The 16,465-nt window shown below is 41.7% G+C and overlaps 1 protein-coding gene across 1 annotated transcript in view; it reads left to right on the top strand.

Annotated features, from left to right (window-relative positions):
* col7a1 (collagen, type VII, alpha 1) overlaps window positions 1–16,465 on the top strand; it is a 519,627-nt gene that overhangs the window by 249,415 nt on the left and 253,747 nt on the right. The window contains exons 39-43 of the mRNA XM_060918496.1: window positions 3,226–3,252; window positions 3,360–3,413; window positions 4,463–4,522; window positions 8,180–8,215; window positions 8,298–8,342. Coding sequence (XP_060774479.1) covers window positions 3,226–3,252; window positions 3,360–3,413; window positions 4,463–4,522; window positions 8,180–8,215; window positions 8,298–8,342 — 222 coding nt within the window. The remainder of the gene's footprint in view (window positions 1–3,225; window positions 3,253–3,359; window positions 3,414–4,462; window positions 4,523–8,179; window positions 8,216–8,297; window positions 8,343–16,465) is intronic.

Below are 16,465 nucleotides of genomic sequence, written 5' to 3'. Positions count from 1 at the left end.
AAGACAACAGTAGTGGATGATCGCAGAATAATTTCCATGGTGAAGAGAAACCCCTTCACAACAGCCAACCAAGTGAACAACACTCTCCAGGAGGTAGGCGTATCAATATCCAAATCTACCATAAAGAGAAGACTGCATGAAAGTAAATACAGAGGGTTCACTGCACGGTGCAAGCCACTCATAAGCCTCAAGAATAAAAAGGCTAGATTGGACTTTGCTAAAAAACATCTAAAAAAGCCAGCACAGTTCTGGAAGAACATTCTTTGGACAGATGAAACCAAGATCAACCTCGACCAGAATGATGGAAAGAAAAAAGTATGGTGAAGGCGTGGTACAGCTCATGATCCAAAGCATACCACATCATCTGTAAAACACGGCGGAGACAGTGTGATGGCTTGGGCATGCATGGCTGCCAGTGGCACTGGGTCACTAGTGTTTATTGATGATGTGACACAGGACAGAAGCAGCCGGATGAATTCTGAGGTATTCAGAGACATACTGTGTGCTCAAATCCAGCCAAACCGATTGGTCGGCATTTCATAATACAGATGGACAATGACCCAAAACATAAAGCCAAAGCAACCCAGGAGTTTATTAAAGCAAAGAAGTGGAATATTCTTGAATGGCCAAGTCAGTCACCTGATCTCAACCCAATTGAGCATGCATTTCACTTGTTAAAGACTAAACTTCAGACAGAAAGGCCCACAAACAAACAGCAACTGAAAACTGCTGCAGTAAAGGCCTGGCAGAGCATTAAAAAGGAGGAAACACAACGTCTGGTGATGTCCATGAATTCAAGACTTCAGGCAGTCATTGCCAACAAAGGGTTTTCAACCAAGTATTAGAAATGAACATTTTATTTACAATTATTTAATTTGTCCAATTACTTTTGAGCCCCTGAAATGAAGGGATCGTGTTTAAAAAATGCTTTAGTTCCTCACATTTTTATGCAATAATTTTGTTCAACCCACTGAATTAAAGCTGAAAGTCTGAACTTCAACTGCATCTGAATTGTTTTGTTCAAAATTCATTGTGGTAATGTACAGAACCAAAATTAGAAAAATGTTGTCTCTGTCCAAATATTTATGGACCTAACTGTATATTATAAACAAACATCATGGATGGATGGATGGATGGATGGATGGATGGATGGATGGATGGACATCAGCAGTCTTATCTAATTTACAGAGATGTCCATGTGAAGTAATGCAGGTTGATAATCGACTGTGTGAAAGAGAAGGCATGTTTATTTTAACGATAAATTTGAAAACCGTGTCGTGACTTGGCTGAGTAACGGTAATAATAATCATAGTTCAGTATGAAGCGGTATTTAGTCATCATTTTGTAAGCTGAATATTAATAATGATGAACTGGTAAACATTTTTACAGAATTATTTCTTTCCTTTGGGCATCTTTTTTCACAAGATCATAAAATGTGTTGAATTTGACACAACGTTATAATTTAAATACACGTTGCGATTTTTATTCCCCGCTGGCTGAAAGGCCAGACGGGGGATTATGTCGTGGCGATGTCCATCTGTCCGTCCGTCCGTCCTGGGAAGGGTGCTCACCTTCTGAAATCAACTCTTCTCACGATTTTTGGATGAATTTCTCGAAGCTTGGTAAAAGGCCTTGTTATATGACGGTAATACGCAGATTGTGATTTAATTTCGTCTGTAAAAATTTTCCCAGAGTTTTGACCCTTGATTAAATAACTTGTACTTTGACAATTTCATGAGGGTGTACGTTCTTCTGAAATCAACTCTGCTCACAATTTGTGGAGGAATTTCACCAAACTTGGCAGAAGGCTTTGTTATATGACAGTTATACGCAAATTGAAATTTTGTTTAATTTGGGCAAATTTGACCAGAGTTACGCCCTTGATTATTAACAAACTTGTATTTTGGCAATTTCATCAAGGTGTACTTGCTTTCTGAAATCAACTTCCCTTATTTTTATCCCCCGTTGGCTGAAGGGGGATTATGTCATGGTGACGTCCGTCTGTCCGTCCCAGGAAGGGTACTCGCCTTCTGAAATCAACTCCCCTCATAATTTTTGGAGGAATTTCACGAAACTTGACAGGATTCTTTGTTATATGTCGGTAATATGTATATGGGTCTGTCTCAGAAACTGGTCTCTCATTTGGGACATTATGGTCAAAAAATAAATTTTCTAATTTAACTTTTATTTTTTTTGCATTTACCGAACACTCAATGTTTCTTTTGTCATGTTTAATAAGAATAAAGATAGCATCTTGCTTTATCTGGCCTCCACTGTGGAAATTTTTTTGATTACAATTCAAATGTTTTTGTAAAATTGATTTCCATATAAAATAACTCCATCATGAAGAATTAAAGCCCCTCCTTCACAGATGAGTGAAAATATTGAATACATTTCCTCTTTTTGATTGCTTGGGTTAAAAATGCCAAGTTATGATGACTGAATTGATTATTCACTTAAATATGAATAATATGATGCATTTTGGGTATTTGAAATGGCGAAATAGGACACAATGGAAAAATCAAGAACACACCGGAAAGATGAGAATAACGGCGGCGGTAAAAGAACAGCGACTGTACCGGCTGAAGGTCGCGCGGGTCTCTGCTGCGGCACGTGAGCAACGGGACATCACTACTGCACTGGATGGAGCGCGAGGCGGGGGCGGGGCAAAATGACTGGCCGTAGATTCTATCAAAAGTTCGATCTAAATTGACCATGGTTGCAAAATATTGGCCAAAAATACGCAAACACTATGAAATATGTCCCAGATCAAGCCGCCATTTTTCCACAAATAAGCAGAATTTTTGCCAAATTCTGAATAGAGTATTCACATCAAAGATTTAGTTTTATCTGTATTATTTCTTTCATCATTTTATTTCAAATTAAAACCATCATCATTCAAAACTGTATAGTTTATTGACTGAGAGTATATTTAGTGGGGGACCCCCACAGTACCCAGTTTCTGAGACAGACCCATATTGTAATTTCATTCAATTCAGTTGCATTTTACCAGAGTTCTGGCCGAGTTCCCAGCGGGGGAGATTGTGCTCTCAGAGCACTCTTGTAATTTTTATTAGATAGTTGAATTCAGTGATTGTTTTTGTGTTTTGATATTTTGATAAAAAGACGTGCTTCTTTGTTTGTTCCTTGAGTCAGTGAGTCATTTTGATCTGAATAAAACACGAGTGAGTGTTGGTGTAACACATCTCTCTCTCTCTCTCTCAGGGTGAGAAAGGAAATCGTGGGGAACCAGTGAGTAATAATGAATTATGATTATAATAGTATTGTAAGAATATGTTTGATCCTGAGCACTTCCTGTGAGCTGAGACGTGTGTGTGCGCGCTGTCTCTGATGGACAGGGCATTCCTGGAGTGGGCAGTGGGGCAGCAGTTAAAGGAGAAAAAGGTGATCCGGTAAGTGTGGCATTTTCAAATTCATTTTGCACTACGGCGTGTGTGTGTTTCAGTGATGACGAGCGATCTATCAGAGTCATTTAAGACGTAATGTTCACTGACGGCATGAATCATGTTTTTTTGGGGGCTTTTTTCACCTTTATTGGATAGGACAGTGTAGAGACAGGAAATGAGCAGGAGGGATTGGGAAATGACCTCGGGTCGGAATCGAACCCGGGTCCCCGGATTTATGGTATGGCGCCTTATCCACCTTTATTTCTCGTGAGGTGTCGCCATTTTGTCAGTTTGTACCTTTTTTTTAATTTTTTTTTATTATTTTAAAAATAATACCTGAGAGCTTTCTGTAAAAAGAGAGCTTTGATTTCTTGTTAAATCTATATGTACACAATCACACAACAGCTCTTTCGCATTTTAGATCCTTTTTTTTGTGTTTTTTTTTTCACAGTATTAGAGCTGTGTTACTTCCGCCTACAGTGAACTAATGTGTATTCCCACTATTGTATGTTGTATAGAGCTCCCTCTGCTGTCTAAACAATACAATTACGGCTTGGGAAAACTAAGATTACCCGGTCTGATCATAATTGCAAATTTTTTTAAAAAAATTTCATCGATTCCAATCATCATAATTTGTATCGCGATTTATCAACACATGATACATCGTTCCATGCCTAATAATAGGCTGAATATTTATGAAGCTAATTCTATGTATCATGGTACATGATACAGACTCTTCATTAACGTATTAACGGGGATAAAAACACTGCAGCACCTGGAGGAAAGTTGATATTTCTGATAAATCCCAAGACTCAGAATATTCAGTTGGCTGATGGTACGAATGGTTATATCCCCTTTACTGATCTCACCCAGTCCTATGTGAACGTATATTTTGCACTATTGACCATTGATTAAGATGCACAGTGTGTTCTTTTGGAAAAGAGAGATCCACAGTGTGTGTTTTTATTTATGTTTATGTGTATGGTTTGTTTCCCAGCATTGAAAATGTTGTGTGAATATTTGTGAGTATTGAGGCTGTTAACTGTGTATTTCAGGGAGAGGGCAGAAAGGGCAGTCCAGGACCTCCAGGGATTCAAGGAGAGCCGGGTGACCGGGTTTGTCAGCGCGCACTCACACACCACACACAACCCATTATCCATGTCCTGATGTAGATTTATGATTTATGGCCAATTATTAAATGGAATAAAAGCTGCTTTACTGAGGGAGGGTTTTAGCCACAGGGTGCAGAAACTGGGGCATGAGCACAGGAAGGCGTGGCAATCTTGTATAGAGTGGCGGCTACAATTATCGACACCTTAATGATCTTTTGGCCATTGCAAAAGTAGAAAAGACTTTCAATATGTAAATTGTGCATGAATAATTACTCAAACTTCCACTGGGGGGGGGGGGAGTCTATTCCCGATCACTTAGCGTATCAGATCACGTGACACCGTTCCACAATTATCGACACCTTTGTCCACAGTTATTGACACCCAGATGATTTTTATTAAAAAATAATTGGTATGTGGTATTAAGTTAACAAAGTGTTTTTATTTACAACCCCGATTCCAAAAAAGTTGGGACAAAGTACAAATTGTAAATAAAAACGGAATGCAATGATGTGGAAGTTTCAAAATTCCATATTTTATTCAGAATAGAACATAGATGACGTATCAAATGTTTAAACTGAGAAAATGTATCATTTAAAGAGAAAAAGTAGGTGATTTTAAATTTCATGACAACAACACATCTCAAAAAAGTTGGGACAAGGCCATGTTTCCCACTGTGAGACATCCCCTTTTCTCTTTACAACAGTCTGTAAACGTCTGGGGACTGAGGAGACAAGTTGCTCAAGTTTAGGGATAGGAATGTTAACCCATTCTTGTCTAATGTAGGATTCTAGTTGCTCAACTGTCTTAGGTCTTTTTTGTCGTATCTTCCGTTTTATGATGCGGCAAATGTTTTCTATGGGTGAAAGATCTGGACTGCAGGCTGGCCAGTTCAGTACCCGGACCCTTCTTCTACGCAGCCATGATGCTGTAATTGATGCAGTATGTGGTTTGGCATTGTCATGTTGGAAAATGCAAGGTCTTCCCTGAAAGAGACGTCGTCTGGATGGGAGCATATGTTGCTCTAGAACCTGGATATACCTTTCAGCATTGATGGTGTCTTTCCAGATGTGTAAGCTGCCCATGCCACACGCACTAATGCAACCCCATACCATCAGAGATGCAGGTTTCTGAACTGAGCGCTGATAACAACTTGGGTCGTCCTTCTCCTCTTTAGTCTGAATGACACGGCGTCCCTGATTTCCATAAAGAACTTCAAATTTTGATTCGTCTGACCACAGAACAGTTTTCCACTTTGCCACAGTCCATTTTAAATGAGCCTTGGCCCAGAGAAGACGTCTGCGCTTCTGGATCATGTTTAGATACGGCTTCTTCTTTGAGCTATAGAGTTTTAGCTGGCAACGGCGGATGGCACGGTGAATTGTGTTCACAGATAATGTTCTCTGGAAATATTCCTGAGCCCATTTTGTGATTTCCAATACAGAAGCATGCCTGTATATGATGCAGTGCCGTCTAAGGGCCCCCAGTATGGTTTTCCGGCCTTGACCCTTACGCACAGAGATTCTTCCAGATTCTCTGAATCTTTTGATGATATTATGCACTGTAGATGATGATATGTTCAAACTCTTTGCAATTTTACACTGTCGAACTCCTTTCTGATATTGCTCCACTATTTGTCGGCGCAGAATTAGGGGGATTGGTGATCCTCTTCCCATCTTTACTTCTGAGAGCCGCTGCCACTCCAAGATGCTCTTTTTATACCCAGTCATGTTAATGACCTATTGCCAATTGACTTAATGAGTTGCAATTTGGTCCTCCAGCTGTTCCTTTTTTGTACCTTTAACTTTTCCAGCCTCTTATTGCCCCTGTCCCAACTTTTTTGAGATGTGTTGCTGTCATGAAATTTCAAATGAGCCAATATTTGGCATGAAATTTCAAAATGTCTCACTTTCGACATTTGATATGTTGTCTATGTTCTATTGTGAATACAATATCAGTTTTTGAGATTTGTAAATTATTGCATTCCGTTTTTATTTACAATTTGTACTTTGTCCCAACTTTTTTGGAATCGGGGTTGTAAAATGTTTTCCATAGACTTATATTTAGTACAAAATATTTTTATATAAATATATGGATGTCAGTGTTTATGTAAATGAGGAAGTAATTCTAATGTTTGTAAACAAACGAGCTGATAATGTTTAACCTGCGTCAGAAAATCTTTTTGTTCCACTTTCTAAGTATTTTCATCGATCACATTTAGCTAATCATTTGTTGTTTGTATTAATTTCTAGTTTTGTCGTTTACCAATAAATGTCAACAGGGACTCGACATTGTAACCACATGAACATCCAGGTCAAAGGTCGCATGTTGTTCCTCGAACCAAAATCTAAAACGTCTACTGATATTGTAATATGTGGTCGATATTTACAACAAACTGCAAAAAATATTCTGAATGAACAGAAAAATCTGAATATTTCAAGCATGTAATTTTTTATATGCGAGGAATTTAATTCTGCTCTAATTCTATTTATTGCACTCGGATTCCAAATACTCTATAAACATTCCATTCTGTTATGAATCAGAAAAAAAAATTATTGTAAATCACAGCACTTTTATTATTTTTTTAAAATGTACTTCATCTACTTCAACAATGTTACCCAAAGATCGATCCATAACAGTTGTAAATGTCCCTTAATTCCACAGGGTGTCGATAATGGTGGACACTGGTGAAAGTGATCACTATTATCGACACCTCACACATGTGACTTCTCAAACGCCCATTTAGATACAAAATGGCGGCTGTCAAATGAAAGACTAAGAAACAAAGTAGGTTTCAATGAGGAGATCATGAAATATCAGTGAATTTGATCAGTAAAAACATGTCCATGACCTTTCCACCACGCTTACCTGCGATGATAACGTCCGGGTTTTCCAAAAAATTGCTGATCTCGCTGGAAAAAAAATTCCATCTCCGGTAATGAGCTGCATCATCAGATGACAAGATCAAAGGGTGAGGGGCAGGTCTTCCGGTTGATTAATTAACCAATAATAATTGTTGGAACCGAAACTCATCTCATCTCATTATCTCTAGCCGCTTTATCCTTCTACAGGGTCGCAGGCAAGCTGGAGCCTATCCCAGCTGACTACGGGCGAAAGGCGGGGTACACCCTGGACAAGTCGCCAGGTCATCACAGGGCTGACACATAGACACAGACAACCATTCACACTCACATTCACACCTACGCTCAATTTAGAGTCACCAGTTAACCTAACCTGCATGTCTTTGGACTGTGGGGGAAACCGGAGCACCCGGAGGAAACCCACGCGGACACGGGGAGAACATGCAAACTCCACACAGAAAGGCCCTCGCCGGCCACGGGGCTCGAACCCGGACCTTCTTGCTGTGAGGCGACAGCGCTAACCACTACACCACCGTGCCGCCCGGAACCGAAACTCACCTTTGTAAAATAGTTTTTTATTGGTAAATCTGAAAAGGTGTCGATAATTATGGACTGTCGGTAATTGTAACCGCTGCTCTATATATAGTGGTTGGTTTTGGGAAAAAAATGAGTTATGTTACGCTCACACACTCTCATCTACAGACCATAAAAGGCATAAGAATTGCTTTAAATTACTGTGCTTGCTTTGCCTTCCCTGAATTATTAAAGCCTGTTTTATTATTAATCTGTGTGTGTGTCCTAGGGTCCGAGAGGTCCTCCTGGTGAAATAGGAAGCAAGGTTATTAAACTGTTGAAGTTTATTTTGACTTTTTATTTTTGTAAAAAAAAAAAAAACCCTTAATCCTGATTGTCCTGTGTAGGGAGACCGTGGGCAGACTGGAGCACCCGGACCACAGGGTGACAAGGTGAGGGAGTGTGTGTTCGTGTGTGTGTGTATAAAGATTACGTAAAAGTAAATCAAGTTCTAGAAATAAATGATGCAAATAAGTCATTATAAAGCACATCAGTTGGGAAAAAAAAATCACAAAACCAGTCTCAATCATGGTGAAGTTGAAGGAGCTTCCTAAACTTCTCAGGGACATTATTAATCAACACTCAAGGTAGGGGTTTATGGTGTAAACAGTTAAGTTATTCCACGAAACTGAGTCGTACATGAGCTGATAGCCGATGAGGCACGTAGCACTGAATTGGCCATAAGCCATGTACGACTGTAGTGTGGAACAGGAGATATGGGGGGGGGGGGGGGGGACCAACAAAAACTATATTCTTTTAGCTATTTCTGTTTCTTGATAATTTTTGGGCTTTTGTTTTCGAGTAGAGTTTTTATTTCGTCCTCGGTTGGTTCAGTAACATGCTACCATTTTGTTTTTCTCTACTCATGGTACCGTATATGAGCTGATAGCCTAGTAATAGAGTAGCCAATCAGAGTGCACAATTGCTTATATCCACTGAATGTGGATAGAATAATATAGAACGTACACCAGTCTGAATTTGCTGTACATTACAGTATAGATTTTGACTATAGTGCACTGGGGTGGGTTTCCCGAAAGCCTCTTAAGGCCAAGAGAGTCTTAAATTACCTCTTAAGATCCATCGTCAAGCTAATGTGGTTTTCCCGAACAACATCGTAGTCCAAGTAGTCCTTTAGTTTGCTTGGAATTTACGAGGGACCCAGACCACTCGTCCACGACAAAGAGCGACTCGCTCGTCGCCGAAGACACAGAATGCGCTGCGCCTCTGAAGGACTCTCACAGTCAGCGCGGGAAACTGGTGTTGAATCTGCTGCTGGTGTTCAATTATTGTTCTTGGACATTGCAAGTACATCGAGTTAATTATTAAATAAATATTTGCAAAACATTATGAATATATTTCAGTATGTTATTAAATTACGTATGGATATCGGAATGTCACATTATCACTACATTTTAATCAAATTTAACTCGATTAGGCAAGTGGTTAACTAATTTAGTGGCATAAATGAGGCACATTTCTGCACCTCTAACATTGTGTGCGTGAGAGAGAGAGAGGTTTTGATTTGTGTGTAGTGTGTACCTAAGGAGATTGAATTGACCTCCACACACACACTTTTTTTTATATATCTCCATCCATCCATCCATTATCTCCAGCCGCTTTATCCTGTTCTACAGGGTCGCAGGCAAGCTGGAGCCTATCCCAGCTGACTACGGGCGAAAGGCGGGGTACACCCTGGACAAGTCGCCAGGTCATCACAGGGCTGACACATAGACACAGACAACCATTCACACTCACATTCACACCTACGCTCAATTTAGAGTCACCAGTTAACCTAACCTGCATGTCTTTGGACTGTGGGGGAAACCGGAGCACCCGGAGGAAACCCACGCGGACACGGGGAGAACATGCAAACTCCACAGAGAAAGGCAAGGGGGCGTGAAGTCGCGAAATCGCTAGGAGTAGTTGGTGGGTGTGGTTAGTGGAGTGTTTATCCTCCGGTTACTTATAATGACTAGAACTGGAGTCGTATAGATGTACGTACTTCCTCGATCAACCGCTCTTCGTGCTGCTCCATCTTCGCTCGTGTTTTTAAAAATGTCGGTCATGAAAACAAACCAAACCGGGAAAGTAGGGAAGCGGAAGTGCGTGTACAGCGGATGTAGAGTGGACCAATCAGAGCCCTCTTGTCTGCGATGCTGTCTGCGAGGCTTCTGCGGTGGTCACAATTTTTGGGAGGTGCGCGCAGAGCGTCTGCGAAGGTGGGGGGGCTACGCAGACACTGTCTGCGATGCTATCTGCGAGGACTGGGTTGTCAGCATAAATTGGCCTTAAGAGTCCAGAGCGTCTTCCAAGTGTGACTTTCAACTGTCCATATGGGGCCGTCCTCTACAGGAGCGATGCGATGAGACTCCAACCAAACACAGGGCATCAGGCAGGTCCGAGGAGCAGAAGAGGTCAGCACCTCAATCCCAGGATTGACATGAGCAATGCACATCTATCCTGAAAGTTTCATGAAGATTGGTCCAGCTGTTTTCCCGTAATATCGTTAATAAAGAAACAAAGAAACCCGACCGAAAACAATACCTTGTCCCCTGGTGAACTCCGTCCCGGGGCGAGGTAATCATCCTGACTGCATGACTGGGGGGGGTAACAGTGAAACGAACGCACACGGGGAACATCCATCCGTCCATCCATTATCTGTAGCTGCTTATCCTGTACCACAGGGTCGCAGGCAAGCTGGAGTCTATCCCAGCTGACTATGGGCGAGAGCCGGGGTACACCCTGGACAAGTCGCCAGGTTATCGCAGGGCAGCACGGGGAACACATTTACTTAATTATTTAGCTTATTATTTGCTCATTCTTTCATGTGAACATTTGTTCATTTAATTAAAAACACACTTGGAAGAAAAAATTGCCCAAAAACGTAAAATAGTTTAATTAATTAATTACCACATTACATACAGTATATAATGCTTCCAAGTCAAGTTTATTTGTATTGCGCTTTTAACAATAAACAGTGTCGCAAAGCAGCTTTACAGAATTTGAACGACTTAAAATATGAGCTAATTTTATCCCTAATCTATCCCAAGAGCAAGCCTGTGGCGACGGTGGCAAGGAAAAACTCCATCAGATGACACAAAGAAGAAACCTTGAGAGGAACCAGACTCAAAAGGGAACCCCCATCCTCATCCGGGCAACAACAGACAACATGACTATAACATTAACAGTCCTAACAAAGTCAGCTTCATTGATGCTATAAACTCCCCACCGACGGAAACCCGAGTGTAAAACCGTTCACGACAACCATAGTCCCAAAGTCAGCAAGTCAACTGCAGTCCCCAGCCACAAAAACACCACTGCAAGAGTCCAGAGCATCCTCCAAGTGCAACCCCCAACTGTCCACATGGGGCCGCCCTCCACAGGAGCGATGCGATGATTCTCCAACCAGACACAGGGCACCAGGATGGACCAGGCAGGTCCGAGGAGCAGAAGAGGCCAGCATCTCGATCCCAGGACTGACATGTAACTCAGAGGGACAGATTTGGGGGGGAAGAGAGAGAAAACACAGGTTGTTAGGTATGCCCAATGCCACCTGAATAAGTAGGATCAGTATACATATTGCACTGAGTACAAGCAGGGACTCCGGCAAAACTAACTATGACAGCATAACTAAAAGGGGAGAGCCAGAAGGTAACACAGGCATGAGGGAGCCCCGGGACATAAAGCAGCAGCCACTACACCGTCAACAAACTCGAGTGAGCAAGCAAGTGGGGACTGACAGCATCCATACATCCCAGTTTACCAAAACACTCCATGTCTGAGGATCCTCCAGATCTACTCCTTTACCTCATTAACAAAAGGCTTGACTAAACAGATATGTTTTCAGCCTAGACTTAAACACTGAGACTGTTTCTGATTCCCGAACACTCCTTGGAAGGCTGTTCCATAACTGTAGGGCTTTGTAAGAAAAGGCTCCGCCCCCTGATGTAGCCTTCACTATACGAGGTACCAGCAGATAGCCTGCACCTTTTGATCTAAGTAGGCATGGCGGGTCATAGAGGAGCAGAAGTTCACTCAGGTACTGTGGTGCGAGACCATTCAGTGCTTTAAAGGTCAATAGTAGTATTTTATAATCGATACGAAATTTGATTGGGAGCCAGTGCAGTGTGGATAAGACGGGTGATGTGGTCACATTTTCTAGTTCTAGTAAGGACTCTTGCTGCTGCATTTTGAACTAACTGGAGCTTGTTTATGCACTTATTGGAACATCCAGACAGTAAGGCATTACAATAATCCAACCTGGAGGTAACGAAAGCATGAACTAGTTTTTCCGCATCATGTAGTGACATTACATTTCTTGTCTTAGCAATATTTCTGAGATGAAAGAAAGCTATCCGGATAATGTTATCAATGTGAGTTTCGAATGAAAGACTGGGGTCAATATTCACTCCGAGGTCTTTTACTGCTGCACGCGAAGAAACAGAAAGGCCATCCAGAGTTACTGTGGAATCAGAAAACCTACTTCTAGCTGCATGAGGTCCTAATACAAGTCCTTCAGTCTTATCAAAGTTAAGCAGAAGGAAATTAATAAGCATCCAGTGTCTAATGTCCTTCACACATTCCTCAATTCTATTAAGCCGGTGTCTCTCATCAGGTTTTGCAGAAACATACAACTGTGTGTCATCAGCATAACAGTGGAAACTAATACAATGTTTACGATTAATATCACCCAGAGGTAACATGTATAAAGAAAAAGGCAGTGGACCCAAGACAGAACCTTGTGGAGCACCAAACTTTACCTCAGTACATCTAGAAATATCACCATTTATATCAACATACTGATAGCGATCAGTTAAATAAGACCTGAGCCAGGAGAGGGCCATTCCCTTAACTCCCACAACATTTTCTAGTCTATGCAGAAGAATGGAATGATCAATGGTATCAAATGCTGCACTAAGGTCAAGCAACACAAGCAGCGAGACACAGCCCTGATCAGACGCCAACAGTAGGTCATTTACTACTTTAACCAGAGCTGTCTATGTGCTATGATTAGGTCTAAATCCTGACTGATACATTTCATGGACGTTATTCCTATGTAAATATGAGCATAACTGCTGTGCTAGAGCTTTTTCTAGGATCTTGGCGATAAAGGGGAGGTTTGATATTGGCCGATAATTGGACAGCTGACAGGGATCAAGGTCAGGTTTTTTAATCAGGGGTTTGATAACTGCTAGTTTAAAGGATTTGGGTACATAGCCAATCGTAAGAGAAGAATTTATTATTTTTAGAAGCGGTTCAATTACTTCAGGTATTATCTGTTTGAATAGACGTGTAGGTAAGGGATCTAGTACGCAAGTTGAGGCTTTTGATGCCGAGATTAATGAAAGTAATTCAGTTTCTCTAAGGGGAGTAAAACATTCTAATTGATGATCTGATACAGTTATATTGTTAACTACAGGGTTACTTTCATTTTCTGACCTTAAATTAGTAGTTTGAATTTTTTGTTGGATATTCTCAATTTTGTCATTAAAAAAAATTCATGAAATTGTTGCTACTACATACTACAGGTGCACATGTGTCTATAGTGGACTTATTCCTGGTTAATTTTGCTACAGTATTAAATAGGAATCTAGGATTATTTTTGTTATCTTCTATTAGGGAGGAGAGATATGTTGATCTAGCAGCACTAAGAGCTTTTCTATACTTCAGGAAGCTCTCCTTCCACGCTAATTTGAACACTACCAACTTTGTTTGATGCCATTTACGTTCCAATTTTTGAGTGGTCTGTTTTAAAGTGCGAGTGTCATCATTATACCAGGGTGCTAATTTTTTGTCTCTGACTATTTTCCTTTTAAGAGGAGCTACATTATCTAAGGTATGGCGGAATATTGACTCTAAGCATTCAGTTGCCTGATCAAGTTCTGCAGGGGCTGACAGTGACCCAATCAAAGTCAATAACTCTGGGAGATTATTTATAAAGCTCTGTGCAGTAGTTGATGTGAATGTACGTTTAATACAGTAGTGTGGTGAGGTGCATATATTATTACTCAGACATAGTTTGAATGAGATAAGATAATGATCTGAGATAACTTCAGACTGTGGAAGTGTGACTATATTTTCTACGTTTAACCCGAATGTTAGTATTAGATCGAGGGTGTGACCACCATTATGGGTCGGTCCTATGACATTCTGATTAATCCCTACTGAATCTAAAATGGACACAAACTCTGTTTTCAAAGGGTCTTCTGGGTTATCGAAGTGAATATTAAACTCTCCGACAACTAAAGCTTTGTCTAAGGAAATGACCAGGTCTGAAATGAAATCCGCAAATTCAGAAAGAAACTCAGAATATGGCCCCGGGGGCCTGTAAATAATAAGTAATGGAATTAACTGGGTAGACTTATTTTTCGAGGCTACATACATTATATGAGTATGAAGAACTTTAAATGTATTAAATTTATAACCAGGTTTGTGTGTTACACCTAGATAATCATTATAAATAACCGCGACGCCGCCTCCTCTGCCAGTTAGACGAGGCTGGTGTATATAACTGTATCCAGGAGGACTCGCTTCATTTAATGCTATTAATTTGGCTTAATCCATGTTTCAGTTAAACAAAGTACATTAAACTCCTGATCAGTAATGAGTTCATTAACCATTAGCGCTTTAGATGTAAGAGATCTAATATTTAATAGCCCCACCTTTAGATCAAAGGTGCTGGCAGCGGCTGTACAGTCAGTATGATCTAATTTTATATTGATTAGGTTACTGGAACAAACTCACTGAATATTTCTACCTTTCTGTTGAGCTCGGGGAACAGATACAGTCTCGATGTAGTGGACCCTGAGTGACAACTCTGTGCAGCTAGCAGACAGTCAGTTTAGCCTGTTCGTCTGCTCCCTGACCTTGGCTCTGGGTTGTCAGAAATGAACCAGGCCTGTTCTGAGACTATTGCCACTTTTCCACTACCAACGCGGCTGAGTTGGGCTGAGCCGTGCCGTGCTGAGTCGAGCTGAGTGGGGCTGTTGGAGTTGCATTTCGACTACAACTGCGCTGAACCGTGCTGGCTGGAAGTGGGTGGACACATTGGGTGGAGTTAGCGAAAGTGGGTGGACGTCACGTGATGTCGTTAGGCGGTGCAAACAGTGACATCAGTGAGCTTTTAAGCAGTAGTCTCACGACCCGGATAGTAAACAACAAACACGGAGGACATGGAGTCGTTAGTGTTGCTGGTCTTGGTGCTGTGGCTTGTTGTCACCGACAATGCCAACAGATACTGGCAAGAGCGTATAGATGAGGCGAGGCGCATAAGGCTTCAGAAATTCTAGTAATTCGTAATTCTTCTTCTTCCAGGTTTACGGTGTTTACAGATGGTGGTTCCCAGCGTGCTCGTGGGGCGTGTGGGCATGTGAGGACACTCCTCCTCACCAATCAGTGTGCAGGGGAGTGTCTCCTCACGCCCCTAGCCCCACTCGGCTCGGTTTGGCTCGCTTCAGCCCTACTCCAAAGCCGTGCGAGTTTTGGGTGCTAAGCAGGGCTGAAGCGAGCTGAGTCGTGCTGCTCTAAGGTAGTCGAAACGCGAGCCGTGTCGGGCTGAAGTGAGCTGAGAAAGGGTAGTGGAAAAGGGCCATAAGATCTGTGCTGCAGGAAATGAGAGCAGCACCTTCCCGAGTGGGATGGATACCGTCCCGCCCTAACAGGCGAGCAGTGCCCTTAAAATTAGCCCAATTATCTATAAAGCCCACACTGTTTTCAGAGTACCACCTGGACAACCAGCAGTTCAGCGACCATAACCTGCTGTAAGCTACATCGCCACGCCGCACTGGGATGGGGCCAGAGCATACTACAGCATCGGACATCGCCTTTGCTAATTTAAACACCTCTACAAAGTTACTCTTAGTAACCTCAGACTGACGAAGGTGTATATCATTAGCTCCTGCATGGATAACTATCTTTGAGAACCTGTGCTTGCCTAGGACCCTAAGATTACCTGCTATGTCCAACGCCCTGGCTCCCGGTATACACCTGACTAAGACCCCGTTTACACGTAGCCAGGTATCCATAAAAACGGATATTTATTTATGCGGTTGCACCCATCATTTACATGTAAATGGAGGTTTCAGCCACTGAAAACGGCTACTTTCAACAACTCCAGGCAAAGTGGAGATTTGTGAAAACTCCGTTTTCATGCCTGCGTGTAAATAGTGGAAAATGGAGTTTTAGCATTGTGATCTGACGGTCCCTCCTCCTTGGCTTTCAGATCTCTGGTTGGCTTTCTATTTGTTTGACATTTTTGACAGCCTTCCCTGGCTGTTTTTGAGCATTGTGTAAACGGAATTACTGTATTTTCTAGTATGGGGAGGAGAAGATACCCGTTTTCATAAATACCCGGCTACGTGTAAACAAAGTATAAAGCTGCTGGTGCCCCTAAAGGCTGAGCTAATTTCACGTGCCGTATGATAGAGTCCCCTATAACCAGAGCTCTTTCAGGTTTCTCAGTGGGTGCATCACTAAGGAGAGCAAGTGGCGCTCACGTGGGTGAGCCTCAGCGGTA

Source organism: Neoarius graeffei, chromosome 4 (assembly GCF_027579695.1).
Source record: "Neoarius graeffei isolate fNeoGra1 chromosome 4, fNeoGra1.pri, whole genome shotgun sequence".
Lineage (NCBI taxonomy): Eukaryota > Metazoa > Chordata > Actinopteri > Siluriformes > Ariidae > Neoarius > Neoarius graeffei.
This window is presented reverse-complemented; position numbering and strand designations above follow the sequence as displayed.